This window comes from Gnatocerus cornutus, chromosome 8 (genome assembly GCF_029298725.1).
Source record: "Gnatocerus cornutus isolate USDA-ARS CGAHR chromosome 8, icGnaCorn1.1, whole genome shotgun sequence".
In the NCBI taxonomy this organism is placed as follows: Eukaryota; Metazoa; Arthropoda; class Insecta; order Coleoptera; family Tenebrionidae; genus Gnatocerus; species Gnatocerus cornutus.
Genome location: NC_142240.1, coordinates 7,936,663 through 7,953,969, shown reverse-complemented (window position 1 = coordinate 7,953,969; position 17,307 = coordinate 7,936,663). Strand labels below are relative to the sequence as shown.

The 17,307-nt window shown below is 29.4% G+C and overlaps 1 protein-coding gene across 4 annotated transcripts in view; it reads right to left on the bottom strand.

Annotated features, from left to right (window-relative positions):
• The window catches only part of tho2 (THO complex subunit 2-like protein), a 36,767-nt gene that overhangs the window by 9,249 nt on the left and 10,211 nt on the right, over positions 1-17,307 (bottom strand). For 2 of the 4 annotated variants that reach the window (XM_088043957.1, XM_088043955.1), the window contains exons 10-15: positions 16,770-17,297; positions 16,656-16,719; positions 13,069-13,171; positions 12,868-13,021; positions 12,624-12,816; positions 5,214-5,251 (exon numbers count right to left, since the gene is read on the bottom strand). In XM_088043957.1, coding sequence (XP_087900083.1) covers positions 5,214-5,251; positions 12,624-12,816; positions 12,868-13,021; positions 13,069-13,171; positions 16,656-16,719; positions 16,770-17,297 — 1,080 coding nt within the window. The remainder of the gene's footprint in view (positions 1-5,213; positions 5,252-12,623; positions 12,817-12,867; positions 13,022-13,068; positions 13,172-16,655; positions 16,720-16,769; positions 17,298-17,307) is intronic. The other 2 variants (XM_088043956.1, XM_088043958.1) reach the window with 1 other exon arrangement.

Here is a 17,307-nt window from a genome sequence, read left to right as displayed (position 1 = left end):
TGCAAAGTTGTAACTTTACAGAAAGAAATTAAAAAAAATTATCTTCACAGAGAAAGTTAAAATTTTTGTCCCAAACTTTCTATTTAGTCCTGTAAGTTGAACACTTTTCGAGTCAGACATTCTAAATTTTCAGAATTTACGGATTTTAATTTCTTTATTATCCCCAGAAAATTTCAAAATTGTAACTTTACAGGAAGAAATTAAAAAAAAAATCTTCCAGAATCATAGAGAAAGTTGCAAGTTTTGTAGCAAACTTTCCATTTAATCGTGTAAATTGAACACTTTTCGAGTCAGGAATTCCAAATTTCCAGGATTTATGGGTTTTGATCTCTTTATTATTCTTAGAAAATTGCAAAGTTGTAACTTTACAGAAAGAAATTAAAAAAAATTATCTTCACAGAGAAAGTTAAAATTTTTGTACCAAACTTTCTATTTAGTCCTGTAAGTTGAACACTTTTCCAGTCAGAGATTCTAAACTTCAGAATTTACGGATTTTAATTTCGTTATTATCCCCAGGAAATTGCAAAATTGTGACTTTACAAAAAGAAATAAAAAAAAATCTTCCAAAATCATAGAGAAAGTTGCAAGTTTTGTAGCAAACGTTCTATTTAATCCTGTAAATTGAACACTTTTCGAGTCAGGAATTCCAAATTTCCAGGATCTAAGGGTTTTGATCTCTTTATTATTCCTAAAAAATTGCAAAATTGTAACTTTACAGAAAGAAATTTCTCTTCACAGAGAAAGTTAAAATTTTTGTACCAAACTATCTATTTAGTCCTGTAAGTTGAACACTTTTCGAGTCAGACATTCTAAATTTTCAGAATTTACGGATTTTAATTTCTTTATTACCCCCAGAAAATTTCAAAATTGTCACTTTACAAAAAAAAAAAAAAATTCTTCCAAAATTATAGAGAAAGTTGCAAGTTTTGTAGCAAACTTTCTTTTTAATCCTGTAAATTGAACACTTTTCGAGTCAGGAATTCCAAATTTCCAGGATTTATGGGTTTTGATCTCTTTATTATTCTTAGAAAATTGCAAAGTTGTAACTTTACAGAAAGAAATTAAAAAAAATTATCTTCACAGAGAAAGTTAAAATTTTTGTCCCAAACTTTCTATTTAGTCCTGTAAGTTGAACACTTTTCGAGTCAGACATTCTAAATTTTCAGAATTTACGGATTTTAATTTCTTTATTATCCCCAGAAAATTTCAAAATTGTAACTTTACAGGAAGAAATTAAAAAAAAAATCTTCCAGAATCATAGAGAAAGTTGCAAGTTTTGTAGCAAACTTTCCATTTAATCCTGTAAATTGAACACTTTTCGAGTCAGGAATTCCAAATTTCCAGGATTTATGGGTTTTGATCTCTTTATTATTCTTAGAAAATTGCAAAGTTGTAACTTTACAGAAAGAAATTAAAAAAAATTATCTTCACAGAGAAAGTTAAAATTTTTGTCCCAAACTTTCTATTTAGTCCTGTAAGTTGAACACTTTTCGAGTCAGACATTCTAAATTTTCAGAATTTACGGATTTTAATTTCTTTATTATCCCCAGAAAATTTCAAAATTGTAACTTTACAAAAAAAAAAAATAAAAAAAAATCTTCCAGAATCATAGAGAAAGTTGTAAGTTTTGTAGCAAACGTTCTATTTAATCCTGTAAATTGAACACTTCCAGTCAGGAATTCCAAATTTCCAGGATCTAAGGGTTTTGATCTCTTTATTATTCCTAAAAAAATTGTAACTTTACAGAAAGAAATTTCTCTTCACAGAGAAAGTTAAAATTTTTGTACCAAACTTTCTGTTTAGTCCTGTAAGTTGAACACTTTTCGAGTCAGAGATTCTAAACTTTCAGAATTTACGGATTTTAATTTCTTTTAATTCTTCCAAAATCATAGAGAAAGTTGCAAGTTTTGTAGCAAACTTTCTATTTAATCCTGTAAATTGAACACTTTTCGAGTGAAGAATTGCAAATTTCCAAGATTTATGGGTTTTGATCTCTTTATTATTCCCAGAAAATTTCAAAATTGTGACTTTACAAAAAGAAATTAAAAAAAAAAACTTCTAAAATCATAGAGAAAGTTGCAAGTTTTGTAGCAAACGTTCTATTTAATCCTGTAAATTGAACATTTTTCGAGTGAGGAATTGCAAATTTCCAAGATTTATGGGTTTTGATCTCTTTATTATTCCCAGAAAATTTCAAAATTGTGACTTTACAAAAAGAAATTAAAAAAAAACTTCTAAAATCATAGAGAAAGTTGCAAGTTTTGTAGCAAACTTTCTATTTAATCCTGTAAATTGAACACTTTTCGAGTCAGGAATTCAAAATTTCCAGGATTTAACGGTTTTGATCTCTTTATTATTCCTAGAAATTGCAAAATTGTAACTTTACAGAAAGAAATTAAAAAAATTATCTTCACAGAGAAAGTTAACATTTTTGTACCAAACTTTCTATTTAGTCCTGTAAGTTGAACACTTTTCAAGTCAGAGATTCTAAACTTTTAGAATTTACGGATTTTCATTTCTTTATTATCCCCAGGAAATTGCAAAATTGTGACTACAAAAAGAAATAAAAAAAAATCTTCCAAAATCATAGAGAAAGTTGCAATTTTTGTACCAAACTTTCTATTTAGTCCTGTAAATTGTACGAATCAAAATTTTTAGAATTTAAGGGTTTCTACCTGTTTGTTTGCTCCAGAAAATAGCAAAATTGTAACTTTACAGGAAGAAATTAAAAAAAAATTCTTCCAGAATCATAGAGAAAGTTGCAAGTTTTGTACCAAACTTTCTATTTAGTCCTGTAAATTGTACGAATCAAAATTTTTAGAATTTAAGGGTTTCTACCTGTTTGTTTGCTCCAGAAAATAGCAAAATTGTAACTTTACAGGAAGAAATTAAAAAAAAATTCTTCCAGAATCATAGGGAAAGTTGCAAGTTTTGTAGCAAACTTTCCATTTAATCCTGTAAATTGAACACTTTTCGAGTCAGGAATTCCAAATTTCCAGGATTTATGGGTTTTGATCTCTTTATTATTCTTAGAAAATTGCAAAGTTGTAACTTTACAGAAAGAAATTAAAAAAAAATATCTTCACAGAGAAAGTTAAAATTTTTGTACCAAACTTTCTATTTAGTCCTGTAAGTTGAACACTTTTCCAGTCAGAGATTCTAAACTTTCAGAATTTACGGATTTTAATTTCTTTATTATCCCCAGGAAATTGCAAAATTGTGACTTTACAAAAAGAAATAAAAAAAAATCTTCCAAAATCATAGAGAAAGTTGCAAGTTTTGTAGCAAACGTTCTATTTAATCCTGTAAATTGAACACTTTTCGAGTCAGGAATTCCAAATTTCCAGGATCTAAGGGTTTTGATCTCTTTATTATTCCTAAAAAATTGCAAAATTGTAACTTTACAGAAAGAAATTTCTCTTCACAGAGAAAGTTAAAAATTTTTGTACCAAACTATCTATTTAGTCCTGTAAGTTGAACACTTTTCGAGTCAGACATTCTAAATTTTCAGAATTTACGGATTTTAATTTCTTTATTACCCCCAGAAAATTTCAAAATTGTCACTTTACAAAAAGAAATTAAAAAAAAATCTTCCAAAATCATAGAGAAAGTTGCAAGTTTTGTAACAAACTTTCTATTAATCCTGTAAATTGAACACTTTTCGAGTGAGGAATTGCAAATTTCCAAGATTTATGGGTTTTGATCTCTTTATTATTCCCAGAAAATTTCAAAATTGTGACTTTACAAAACGAAATTAAAAAAAAAAACTTCTAAAATCATAGAGAAAGTTGCAAGTTTTGTAGCAAACTTTCGTTTTAATCCTGTAAATTGAACACTTTTCAAGTCAAACAATCTACATTTTCAGAATTTACGGACTTTAATTTCTTTATTATCCCCAGAAAATTGCAAAATTGTGACTTTGCAAAAAGAAATTAAAAAAAAATCTTCCAAAATCATAGAGAAAGTTGCAAGTTTTGTAGCAAACTTTCTATTTAATCCTGTAAATTGAACACTTTTCGAGTGAGGAATTCCAAATTTCCAGGATTTAACGGTTTTGATCTCTTTATTATTCCTAGAAATTGCAAAATTGTAAGTTTACAGAAAGAAATTAAAAAAATTATCCTCACAGAGAAAGTTGAATTTTTTTACCAAACTTTCTATTTAGTCCTGTAAGTTGAACACTTTTCGAGTCAGAGATTCTAAATTTTCAGAATTTACGGATTTCTTTATTATCCCCAGAAAATTTCAAAATTGTAATTGCACTAAAAGAATTTTTTTAATTCGGTATCACGGAAAAATAGCAATTTTCTTACAAAATTTTCTATTTATTACTGGAAATTTTTGGCTTAAAACGTCGAAATTTTCAGAATTTTCCAAGGACATTGAAGAGTGATTTGTGATTTGCGACAGGGATGCCAACTGATTTTAAACTTTCAAGTTTCGCATCGTCTAATCTCTTAGTGATAACACTGAATCCACTAGAACTGAACGTTTTTTTAGTTGTGGCGCAAAATTTGAAAAAAAATTTTGTCAATTGTAATTTTTTTTATTGGCGCAAATAAAATGAAAGAAACCAGGCAAATTAAACATGCAAAAGATGAACGAAGCAAGACATTCAGCCTTAAAAGCGTTTCCCGTTAAAATGAAATTATTTAAAGAATGTAATTCATAAAAGGAACTGCACGTATTGGAGGAAATCCGTATTTAATCCGGAACCTACCTGTTTGAGGATCCCTTCCCAAAATTATTAACAAAATGGAAGATTGGGCTGATTGCAGACTGTCCTTTACACGACTTTCACTTTTGACACTTTAATATTAAGGACTCTTCGTACATCTTGACGAGAATGAATCTTCTCTCTCTTCGCTGCACAGTCCAGAGACGGCTTCATCTTCACCACTCCCAATTAAATTAACGAATCAATCGGCGAACAAAGGTTGACAAGGGTTGACAATTGAATTTCTGACGGATCAGCACCGAAATTACAAAGAAATCGTGAGGAACCCCGTGTTCGGAAAGAAAAACTCGTGCATTACTTGGTGACGACAGCAAAATGTTTCCCAGACACACAAAGCACTCGAGTCTACAACACTTGCGACAGATTTTTAACACTAAATTTCAGCCCAATCTCCCAGTGTCGGACAAAGAAAATACCAGAGGCGGGTGTTCGAACCCTGAAATCTGCATCGTTGTTACGTCACTCCGATACTAACCTTCAAAGAAGAACCATCCATTTTTCTTCTTTTTACATCTGAAAAACAAGAAACTTTGTAATTTGCGTAAGCGTCTAATGATTCAAACAAGTATTTTTCGAATTTGCCGCTTTAATAGGTCAAAAATTTTGAATTTTTTTCTTGCTCCAAAATTTTTACACTTAAGAATAAAACAGCCAAATTTCCAAAATTTAATAAAAAACGGTGAAACTCTGGTCTAATTCAAAATAAAAATTTACAAAAATTCCTCCAACATTTTACTGTATTAGGATGAACACTGCTAAAGTTATGGAATTCAATAGAAAGTGGAGGAAGTTGGTGAATCGTCTTCAAAATAAAAATTCTATTTCGTGATCTAAAATTTTGGAATTTGGCAGACATAATAAGTAAGTCAAAAGTGGTAAAACCTTTACTATATTAGAATGAAAATTAGATGAAACACGGAATGTAATAGAAGATTCTTGAAATTCTTGGTTCGTTTTTAGATTAAAAATCTTTAAAAATTCTTTTTTTTTGCTCTGAAATTTTGGAGTTTAGAACAGTTCATAAAGTCAAAAAGTAGTAAAACCTCCAAATTTTATTGATTTTGAATGAAAACTGCCAAAGTTCCGGAAAAGTAAAGAAAATATTGGTTCGTTTTCGAAATAAAAATAAAAAAAAGTTTTTCTTGCTCCAAATTTTTAAACTTAGCGCAGTTGATAAATAAGTCAAAAATGCTAAAACCCCAAAATTTTACTGTTTTGAGAATAAAACAGCCAAATTTTCAAAATTTAATAAAAAACGGTGAAACTCTGGTCTAATTCAAAATAAAAATTTCCAAAAAATCTGTTTCTAGCTCTAAAATTTTGAAACAAGCTCAGTGGTAAAACCTAAACATTTTACTTTATTAGGATAAACTCTGCCAGAGTTATGGAATTCAATAAAAAGTGGAGGAAATTGGTCTTCAAAATAAAAATTCTATTTCTTGCTCTAAAATTTTGGAATTTGGCAAACTTCATAAATAAGTCAAAAGTGATAAAACTTTAAAATTTTACTACATTAGAATGAAAATTAGATGAAACACGGAATGTAATAGAAGATTCTTGAAATTTTTGGTTCGTTTTTAGATTAAAAATCTTTAAAAATTCTATTTTTTTGCTCCGAAATTTTGGAGTTTAGAACAGTTCATAGAGTCAAAAAGTAGTGAACCTCCAAATTTTATTGATTTTGAATGAAAACTGCTAAAGTTCCGAAAAAGTAAAGAAAATATTGGTTCGTTTTCGAAATAAAAATTCATACATTTTTTTTCTTGCTCCAAAATTTTTATACTTAGCGCAGTTGATAAATAAGTCAAAAGTGCTAAAACCTCAAAATTTTACTGTCTTGAGAATAAAACAGCCAAATTTGCAAAATTTAATAAAAAATGGTGAAACTCTGGTCTAATTCAAAATAAAAATTTATAAAAATTTTACTTCTTGCTCCAAAATTTTTAAACTTAGCACAGTTGATAAAAAAGTCAAAAGTGCTAAAACTTCAAAATTTTACTGGTAAAAATGGCGAAACTCTGGTCTAATTCAAAATAAAAATCAAAAATTCTCTTCTGAACAGTTGATATAATACACAGGTTGAAAATTGCAAAACTTCCAAATTTAACTGCCAAAGCTAAAAAAAATAATAATAAAAAATAGTGAATATTTTTGTTTCTTTTGTAAATAAAAATTTGTATTTCCTGACTAACATTTTGGTATTCAGTGTCGTTGACAAGCAATTGGAAATATTACTGGTTTGACATAAAAATACCACAAGAAGGGCATATAATAAAATGTGGAAATTTTTGGTTCATTACAAATAAAAAATATCTAAAAATTCTGTTCCTTTCTTTAAATTTTTGGAATTTAGCACAGTTAGTAAACATATCGAAATTAATAAAATCCCCAACAGCCACTGTTGTATCATTAAAACGGCCAAAGGTACGAAATTTAATAGAAAGTGGCGGAACTTTTGATCCATTTTAAAATAAACTTTCCAAATATTCTATTTTTGCTCTAAAATTTTGAAATTTAGCATAGTTGATAAACAAATCAGACGTAGAAAAACCAAAAAATGATTACTGTTTAATGATAAAAACTGTAACAGTTCAGTTCGTCTTCAAAATTAAAATACCAAAAAATTCTATTTCCCGTTAAACATTTTCAAATTTAACGTTTCATTTTTGTCTTTAAAAATCAGGAAGTTTTATTATTTTACGATTACTTAATGGTTTACGTAACAAAAATTACGGAATTGGATAAAAAGCTGTGGAAATTTTTAGGTCTTTAAAATGAAATTTAAAAAAATTCTGTTTAGGGCTCTAAAATTTTAACTTTAGTGCAGATAATAAATAGGTCAAAAAAAAATAAAACGGCCGAAGTTACGAAATTCTATAGAAAGTGGAAAAAATGTTCGTTCGAATTCAAAATAAATTTTTACAAAAATACTGTTTCTTGCTCAAAAATTTAGCAGAAATGATAAACAGGCGGATCGTAATAAAATACTCCAAATTTCACTGTTTTAAGATGAAAACAGCCAAAGTTGCAGAAAAAGGTGTAAAATTTTATCTCGTCCTCAAAATAAAAATTTCTAAAAATTCTTTTTCTCCCACTAAAATTTTGAAATTCGGCACAGATGATAAGCAAATCGAAAGTTATAAGTCTGTTTTAAAAGAAAAACTGCAAAAGTTACACCATTGGATAAAATTATGGAATTTAGCATAGTTGATAAACAAATCAAATGTAGGAAAACCAAAAACCTTTTACTGTTTATTGATGAAAATTGAAAATTGTAATTGTTCACTTCGTCTTCGAAATTAAAATTTCTAAAAATTTTATTTCTCGTTATAACTTTTTGAAATTTAACGTTTCCTTTTAGGCGCGCCCTGAAATAAAAATTTCCAAAAATTCCGTTTCTGCTCTAAAACTTTGAAATTTAGCACAATGCATAAAGAAGCCGGAAGTTCTTTGAACTGGAAATTTCACTATAAAAACTGCAAATTTTGGTAAACAAGTCGAAAGTAGTAAAACACACAATTTTGATTGAAAATTTGAATATGATCCTAAAAATAATAATAAGTTAATCTAGACAAGACTGCAAGGATCCAAAAATTCAATAAAATCAACAATTAAAGAATTTTTTCGAATTTGCCGCTTTAATGGGTCCATTAGAGTACTCAATTTGGAGTCGTTTATCATAGGTATCTATAAGAGAACTCAAAGTAGGAAATTTTGTTTTTAAAGAGTTGGCAGAACTAATTAGTCTGACCGTCACCTGTTTCCTGTCAAGTTCTTGGTCAAATTCGTGTTTAATAAATTGCTGGGTGAATCAAAAATGTATCAATATAATTGAATTGTCCTTCATTTTCATTTATACCAAATGAGGAGTTTTAAACGAAAAATTTCCTATTTTTATGTTATCACATACATAAGCAGTAATACATTGTATAATAAGAATTGGCAACCAAAATCTTTAAATTTTAAGTTTCCATTAAGTATAATTTTATGCAAACTAAAAAATAAACAAAATCATTTATGTAGCAGAAATGAACAAAATAATAATATTTAACTATCAATAACACTATGTAACAACAAAAATTATTATGTTATTTTTTTTAACATTTATTGTTGGAGACTGACGACCTTTTTGACATGTTATCATTGGTTTTGTCGAAATGTTATATTAAAAGAAAAAAAAAAATTCAAAAATTTTTGTTTTCGCTGTTTGCCTCATTGCGAATTAAAAAGTTTCCACAAAAAAGTGACAATGTAAGTTATTTGCGGATCTATTTATCTACATAGGGGGGTGTTATATAACAATTAAATAAGAAAAACTCAAAATAATTTCTGCGACGAAATTGTGGGAAGCGTATAAAGTCTACTTCGGCATTAAAATCTCCAAATTCATCTCCAGGGTTCAATTTTTTTTTTTGTAAAAATTGCCCCTCGAGTCTAAAGACATGGTATTCGTGAGTCTTTGAAGACAATAACATTTACAAATACCAGTGTCTTTAGAACTTCAAGATCATTTCAGTAACTGCTATTTTGGGTTGCTGTTATTTTTCATTTGCTAGCAAAAAGGAAAAGAACAAAAACTATATTTTGAATTTTAACGTAAAACCGCATTTTATTTTATAGTTTATTGTATTTTTAACGCTTTTGTATTATTTTATGAATATAATTGTTAATTTTCCAAAGCGAGAAACAAATGAATTGATATTTTTTCTTGGGGACAACTCACACAAATGATATTCATATTCTTTAAAAGAAAGCCAAATTGCAACTATATTAACAAAAAAAACAGACAAATATGACTTTTCTAAAATTTTGTTACACAGTGTAATTAACGATCAAATTTAAAGATTAATATTAAAAAAATCGAAATAAGATTTTTAAGTTGAAATTTTGTGAAAGATGTCCAACACAAAGGAAAAGTTCACTTTATTCAAAAACTCGTGAACAATCTATTATTTTTAAATTCTTTCTTCTAAACTTAAGGAAGATAAAAGCTTATTCATTTAAAGTACAAAGCACTGTATTATTTTTTCGTCTAATCTGCAGATATTTCGATTTTATTTTAATTTTCATCGTCAAGCGACAAACGCCTGTAACATTTTTTTGCGATTTTTAAGATATCAAATTTGAAAAGTTGTTATTCGTTTGCGTTTTTGGACCACTAATTAAGTCAAAAGTGTCCTAAAATAAACAAATACTACTCAATGGCAGTAATAATACATATTAAAAGGTTTCAACCCAACCATAGTAAAAACAGTCAAAAATAATTAAATACTGCATTTAAACAACGCTTTCAATGGTATTTAAATGAACGGGCGCGGTTTGTTGATCCTCCAGAGTGGAAGGTTGCATACTTTAGAGGCGGTAGTGCCCGCACTCCATAAAGTCCGTTTTTTTTAAAAACCACCAACACCGCAATTTTCCCCAGCATTACAACCGGCAACGTTGCTTAGGGAGATTTTTGGTAAGAAAATAGTTGTCATATTTTTGACATTTCTGACAATTAGGCAGTGTTTCCCTTAAAAACGTTTCTTTTACAGCCTGTTGGATTGCAAATCAAATGATTTAATAGTGAAAAGACTCGGCACAGCCTGAAAGGCCGTTTTGTGTAATCAAAATGTCAATTAGGCAGCCAACCTATTTGATTTTTTGTGTGAGTTAGGTTGTGAGGTTAGGTTACGTTAGGTGAAATTTAATAAATGTCAAATTTTAAATTGAATTTGAAAATCAAGTGGTAAGTCGTGGCTACAAAACCATTACCAATCGTGTAAAACGAAAAGTCTTAGAATTGGAAAATTTACATTTTTTATTAAAAAAAGGGTGCAAATTCGAAAAAATAGTATAAAGGACTTGTTATATAATGGCATTGGTGCACCAAGTTGGCCATTATAAAACACGTTCTTTAATATACAAGGTGTTTATAAATGTTTCTAGCATCAAGCGTGGCTTTGGAATTCCTGTCGTACACTATTTTGCCGCTTTGTTTTCATGGTGAATATAACTATCTTGAAAATTATTTATAATGTTACTTTACTTCAATGACGTTTTAGTTACGGTTTTGTGCCCAAGTTTTCCATTTTCTGGTTTTAAACCACAAGTCGAACAATTTATTTCTCAAATTTACTTTGGTTCATGTTTGAGGTTAACTGCAAATGTCAGTTGACAAATCGAAACCCACATTTGTAATGAGCGGCACATTTCTTTGACATTTCATAGCCACCCTTGATGCTAGAATCAGTTATAAACACGTTGTACAAGGTGTTTATAAATGTTTCTAGCATCAAGGGTGGCTCTGGAATTCCTGTCGTGCACTACTTTGCCGCTTTGTGTTTATAATGAAAATAACTATTTTGATAATTATTTATGTGTCAAAATTTTTGATTTTCAGGTTTCAAACCACAATTAGGACAGTTTTCTTCTCAAAACTTACTTTGCTTTATGATTGAGGTTAACTACAAATGTCAGTTAAAAAATCTAAACTCACATTTATGAGCGGCAAATTTCTTTGGCATTTCATAGTCACCCTTGATGCTAAAAACATTTATAAACACCTTGTACTTTGGAAATGTTTAATTTTTGAACGAACCAGATCTTTTGAAAATTTTGTACTTTTGGATTCAATTTAGTTAATTTGGTACTGGAGCATTCAAATTTATGAATATTTGTTATTTGCAACTTGTTTGTTTTCAGTTACAAAATTCTAGAAAAAAAGTGGGGTTTTCAAAAATTTAGTATTTCATAGTTTTCAAATTCTGTGAATTTTGGCTTTAGAGCATTCAAAATTATAAAACAAAACAGACTAATTTTAGAAATGTTCATTTTTAAGCGAAACACATTTTTTTTTATTTAATTTTGACAATTTTGGCAAATTAGATTTATCGATCTTAACTTGCTCATTTAACTGTAAATTTTAGGAATTTTGTTTTAGAACGAACTAGAAATTCAAATAATTTTGTGTTTTTTGTTCTACATTTTTTTGTGAATTTTGGCTGTAAAGCATTGAAACTTATAGAGATTATTATTATTCTCAATATTCTTATCAAATGTGCAAAATTACAAAATTATAGACTAAAATCGATCAATATTAGAAATTTTCATTTTTGCACGAATCAGATCTTTCGTCAATTTTGTACTTTTGAAGCTAATTTGGTTAAAGTTGGTACAAAATTTTGAAGGAGAAGTTTAGAAAGAATTTTAGAAAATTTTCTTTAGAACACACTAGAAATTCCAATAATTTTGTGAATTTTGGCTTTTGAACATACAAATTTATCGAAATAATTATTATTCTTAATATTATAATTAGGTGTGTAAAATTTCAAACTTATAGACCAAAATCAAACAATTTTAAAAAAATTTTCGAAAATTTTCTACATTTTGGCTTAAATCTTGAGCATTCAAATGTATAGAAATTACTCAATTATAGACCTTAATACAGCAATTTGACACATTTTCATTTTTGGACAAACCAAAAATTTCGAATATTTTACTCTAATGTTTTCAATTTGGCATTAGAGGACTCAAACTTATAGATACAAGGTGTTTATAAATGTTTCTAGCATCAAGGAGGGCTTTGGAATTCCTGTGCTGCGCTATTTTGCCGCTTTGTTTTCATAGTGAATATAACTATGTTAACAATTATTTCAATTTTCACTTACGTCTACGACTTTTCAGTTACGGTTTTGTGTCAAAATTTTAGATATTCAGGCTTCAAACTACAACTTGAACAGTTTGTTTTCAAAACTAACTTTGTTCAATGATTGAGGGTAACTACAAATGTCAGTTAAAAAATCTAAACCCACATTTGTAACGAGCGGCAAATTTTTTTTGACATTTCATAGCCACCCTTGATGCTAGAAACATTTATAAACACCTTGTACTATTATCGTACCTCTATCGGTCTCGGGTTCCTGACTATGTCTTCCCATACTACTCGATCCGTTATTGCTGCTGCTTAAGCCCATGTCTCTTTCATCTCGGATTTCCCGATAATAGTGCCCTCGATCTTCATAATATCTGTCCACTTGTCTGTCACTGGAATATCGCATCTCTTCTTTCGGACTGATTTCTGGGTATCTCTCATCCTAAAGACGCACATTAATAATAAATTCTCACTGATTGCCAGAGGATCGTACTCTATACTGCCGTTCGTCTTGTTTGGTCAACTTTTCTTCTTTCCGTTCTCTGCGTTTGTCTCTTTCACGTTCTTTATCAAAGTCGTCACGTTTTTCTTCCCGTCTGTGCTTTTCACGCGGTTCCTCTTTGTACGTTCTCTCTGATCTTTCCCAACTGAAATATATTGTTAGTTCTGGCATGACAAAAAAAATTCGTTTTACGTGTTATAATCGCCAGAATTTTGAGAACCCTGAGATGTTCTTGACACTACTTTGAGGTCCTCGATTTTCACTTTCTTGTCCGATTTGTCTTTGCTGCTCTCTTCTAGAACAAAAGTTACATTGAGATAAAGAGAACGAGCTAGTAAAAGACAAATTAAGAAAACGATGGAAAAATGAAAGAAATCCTTAACATAGTAAAACTATGAAACAAAAAACCTGAAAAAAAAATAAGAATAATACACAAGAACACAAAATGAGAATTACTCAAGTAAAAAAACTAAAACCATAGATAAAAATGATACTCAAAGAAGCAAAAGTAAAAAGCAGAACTGGAAATATCTATGTAAAATACGAAATTTCAAAAACTAAAAATTCATAAAAAGTTGGAATGTAACGTGTATATGTACCGGGTGTTTCGTAAAAAGAGAGCAATCCATGAACTACTAAGTCTGGGGACTTTATGGAAGAGAATGTGCAATAATTTTTATCCCAACATCTTTCGTTTAAGAACTAGAAGACCCTTAAGTTGACCAATGAGCGAGCATTAGCGCTTGAAATGAAAAATTATTAATCAAGTTACTTAGAATTAGCACTTTATCTAAAACGTCAAAAGTCACAGTAAAACCAGTGCAGTTCATGAAATTTTTTTCACCAAACGGTGTCTGAGCCAAATCAGTGCCTTTATTATAAAACTAGTAAATTACAAATTTTAAAAGTTTGTCAATTAATTCATGGTGAAGTGCACAAAAACTTCACAAATTTTACTTCAAATTTGACAAAGACTATCATTTGTTCAGCAAAGTAACTAGATACATGTATTTTTTAGCTGATTAGTCATCTTGAGGAAACTTTAATTTCTAAACAAAATACTTAAGCACAAAAAAACTTCAGAAACTCTCTTTAGAAAGGTTGAAGACTTACCAGTTCACGGATTGTTGTCTATTTGTGAAACACCCTGTATAATGTAAAAAATATGAAAAATATACAGATCTAAAGAGAAAATGACCACTAGAAGAAAGATGCCCAAGGTAAAAGTGTTCAAATTTAATTCTTTTTGCATGAAAATTATCGAAATTGCGGAGTTTAGTAAATAATTTTGAAAATTTTTAGTTTGTCCCAAAAAATATTTTTCTCTAAAATTTCTCTAATTTGCTATAAACAAAAAGCATGCCTAATTTTATTGTTATCCATCAAAATTTTTGATGTCAAAAATACACTTTCCGTTTAAAATGTTTCTCATTTAGTACAGGTTAACAAACATGTGCAAAGTAGTTCACTCACCGAATTTCAATGTTTTTGAATCAAAATCATAACATGTTATGAAAAAATTAAAAAACCCAAAAAATTTAACTTTACATTCTTTTTCTTGCTAATTTTTTTACTTTACTACAGAAAACAAACACACCTAAGTCAATTCTATCTCCAGATTTAATTGTTTTGCATCTAAATAACCGGAATTATAAAATTTTGGAAACTTTTGATTTGTCCTAAAAATTAATTTTCAAAAATATTCTTCCTGTTCAAAACTAAAGTAGTAAACAAGTGTCTTCAATTTTCATTCTTTTTAAATTAATAAAATAATAAAATTTGAAAAAATAAATCTATAAAAATTCCTTTTTTTGTATTTTTTTTCTAATTTTGTATTGAAATAAACACATCTAAACAATACTGTCTTTAAATTTCATTGTTTTTGTATCAAAATTAGAGCTCTGGAATTTAGTTGAAAATTTTCACAATTTTAGTTTGTCAAAATAGTTATTTACAGTCGCGTGTGGAAACTTGTATTTTAGAGGGCGAAATCAGTTTGAAGCACGACGGCGTAGCCAGAGTGCTTTAATGATTGAGCGCTGTAAAATGGTTAACGCATTAAGAGTTGTATTAAACTTTTTGGTCGAAAAACTTTTCGTTGAAATAATTGGATTTTTCAAAATTCATGAGAACAGTCACATCTGACATTTATAAATTTCATCATCTGTCAATTCTGTCAATTTACTAGTTGGTGCACAAAAAATACACAAGATGGCGCTGTATAAAAAACGTTTTAATATTACTTAAAAAATAGAAATATTGTCTTAATTGATATAATAATTTGAGTTTAGTAGTAATCAATCTTCATTATGGTAAAGTGATTTTATAATGTTTATGTCACTTGAATGTTAATTTGACGTTTATAATTGATGAGGCCAAAAAAGTATAAACAGAAGAAAAAGCAAAAAAAAACAGTCGATTAAAGGGTGCAAAAATCATAAATAAAAAAGACAGAAAGAAAAGACAACTTAAGCAAAACCAAATAATTAGGAATAAAAAAGTGCAGACAAAATGTAATTGAACAAAACTAAAAAACAAATACAATATTATTAAAAAACAAAAAGAGCAAATTTTGTTTCAAAATTGAAACAAATGAAAATTAGAGAAAACAACAGAAAAGCTCGAAATATGCACGAAATTATCAAAATTCTTAAGAGAAATTGGCTTATTTCGATGCAAAACGACGACTTCTCGCTGATTTTCGCCGTTTTCTGGCTTGAATTCGCAAAGAAGAGCTCGAAATCTACACAATCACTAATTTTTATTAAGATTCAACGGTTGAATTGCAAGAAAACAGCAAAAATCTGCACGAATTCATTTAAATTCTTAGAGAAATCCGCTTGTTTCGATGCAAAACGACGATTTTTCGCTGATTTTCGCCATTTTCTGGCTTGAATTCGCAAAGAACAGCTCGAAATCTACGAAACCATCAATTTTTATCAAGATTCAAGGGCTGCATTGCAAGAAAACAGCAGAAATCTGCACGAAATCATCAAAATTCTTAGAGAAATCCGCTTATTTTGATGCAAAACGACAATTTCTCGCTGATTTTCGCCGTTTTCTGGCTTGAATTCGCCAAGAAGAGCTCGAAATCTACAAAACCACCAATTTTTTATCAAGATTCAACGGCTGAATTGCAAGAAAACAGCTGAAATATGCACGAAATTATCAAAATTCTTAGAGAAATTGGCTTATTTCGATGCAAAACGACGATTTCTCGCTGATTTTCACCGTTTTCTGGCTTGAGTTCGCAAAAGAAGAGCTCGAAGTTTACAAAACCACCAATTTTTATCAAGATTCAACGGCTGAATTACAAGAAAACAGGAGAAGACTGCACGAAATCATCAAAATTCTTAGAGAAATCCGCTTATTTCGATGCAAAACGACGATTTCTCGCTGATTTTCGCCGTTTTCGGGCTTGAATTCATAAAGAAATAAATGAAAACCCGATTATACAAAAATTTATAAAACAAAGACAACACATTCACTTGAAATAAAACTAAAAAAACTAAAGAAAAATCACAGAAGCTAACAAATGAAAAGAAAAAAATGAACAACCAACGCAAAATAAGAAAAAAACATAACACAATAAAATAAAGCTAAATCAGTAAACTTAATGCAAAGGTTTAAATAATCCACGAAATAAAAGATAGCACATCAAAGCTTCGAGCGAAACTCACGAATAAAATCCCAAAAAGCAAAAATATCAAAGTCAAAACAAAATTTAAAACACAAACAACACAAGATATGAAAAAAAAAAAAACGTGGTAAGAGCCTACCTTTAACTTCCCCATTATGTTTGTTTGAAGCAGCATCATTTTTCGCCTCCGTGCTTTTAACAATCTAAAAAAAAAAACATGAAGAAACAGACCAACAAACCCAACTCAACAAACCTTTTCTTTTTCGACCAAAATATGGAACTGGCTCTCTTTAACCATGTGCCCACTGATAATCCTCTGTTTCAACAACCCCAAATAACTGCTGGACAAAGTGAACAAATCCTGTCTGTTGTTCTTCTCTTCATCCCTCACTTTCTCAATTCGTTTCTCAATGAACTGTCCCACCTTTTGCAAGACAGGGAAAAATGGAATGATTTTGATTAGGATGATCAATGAGTTCCTGATTTGTACGTAGTCTTTTGAATCCAAACACGTCACCATTGCTTTGGCTAGTTTGTAATGCCACTTGTGGCACACGTGTCTGTAATTCTCGTAGCCAACATTGTCCAAATTATCGGCGTGTTGGTTGTTAAGGCGATACTTTGTGACAAAGCCAGGATAGTTAGCACATTCTTTTTCGAAGAGATCTTTGTGTTTGTGCCAACGCATGACTGTTTCGAGCATCGCGTACAGAAATCTTCCGTAGCGCATCGCTTCGTTCTCACTGCAAGACGTGATAGAGTACGTAACATCGCAGAAGAGCTAAAAAAAC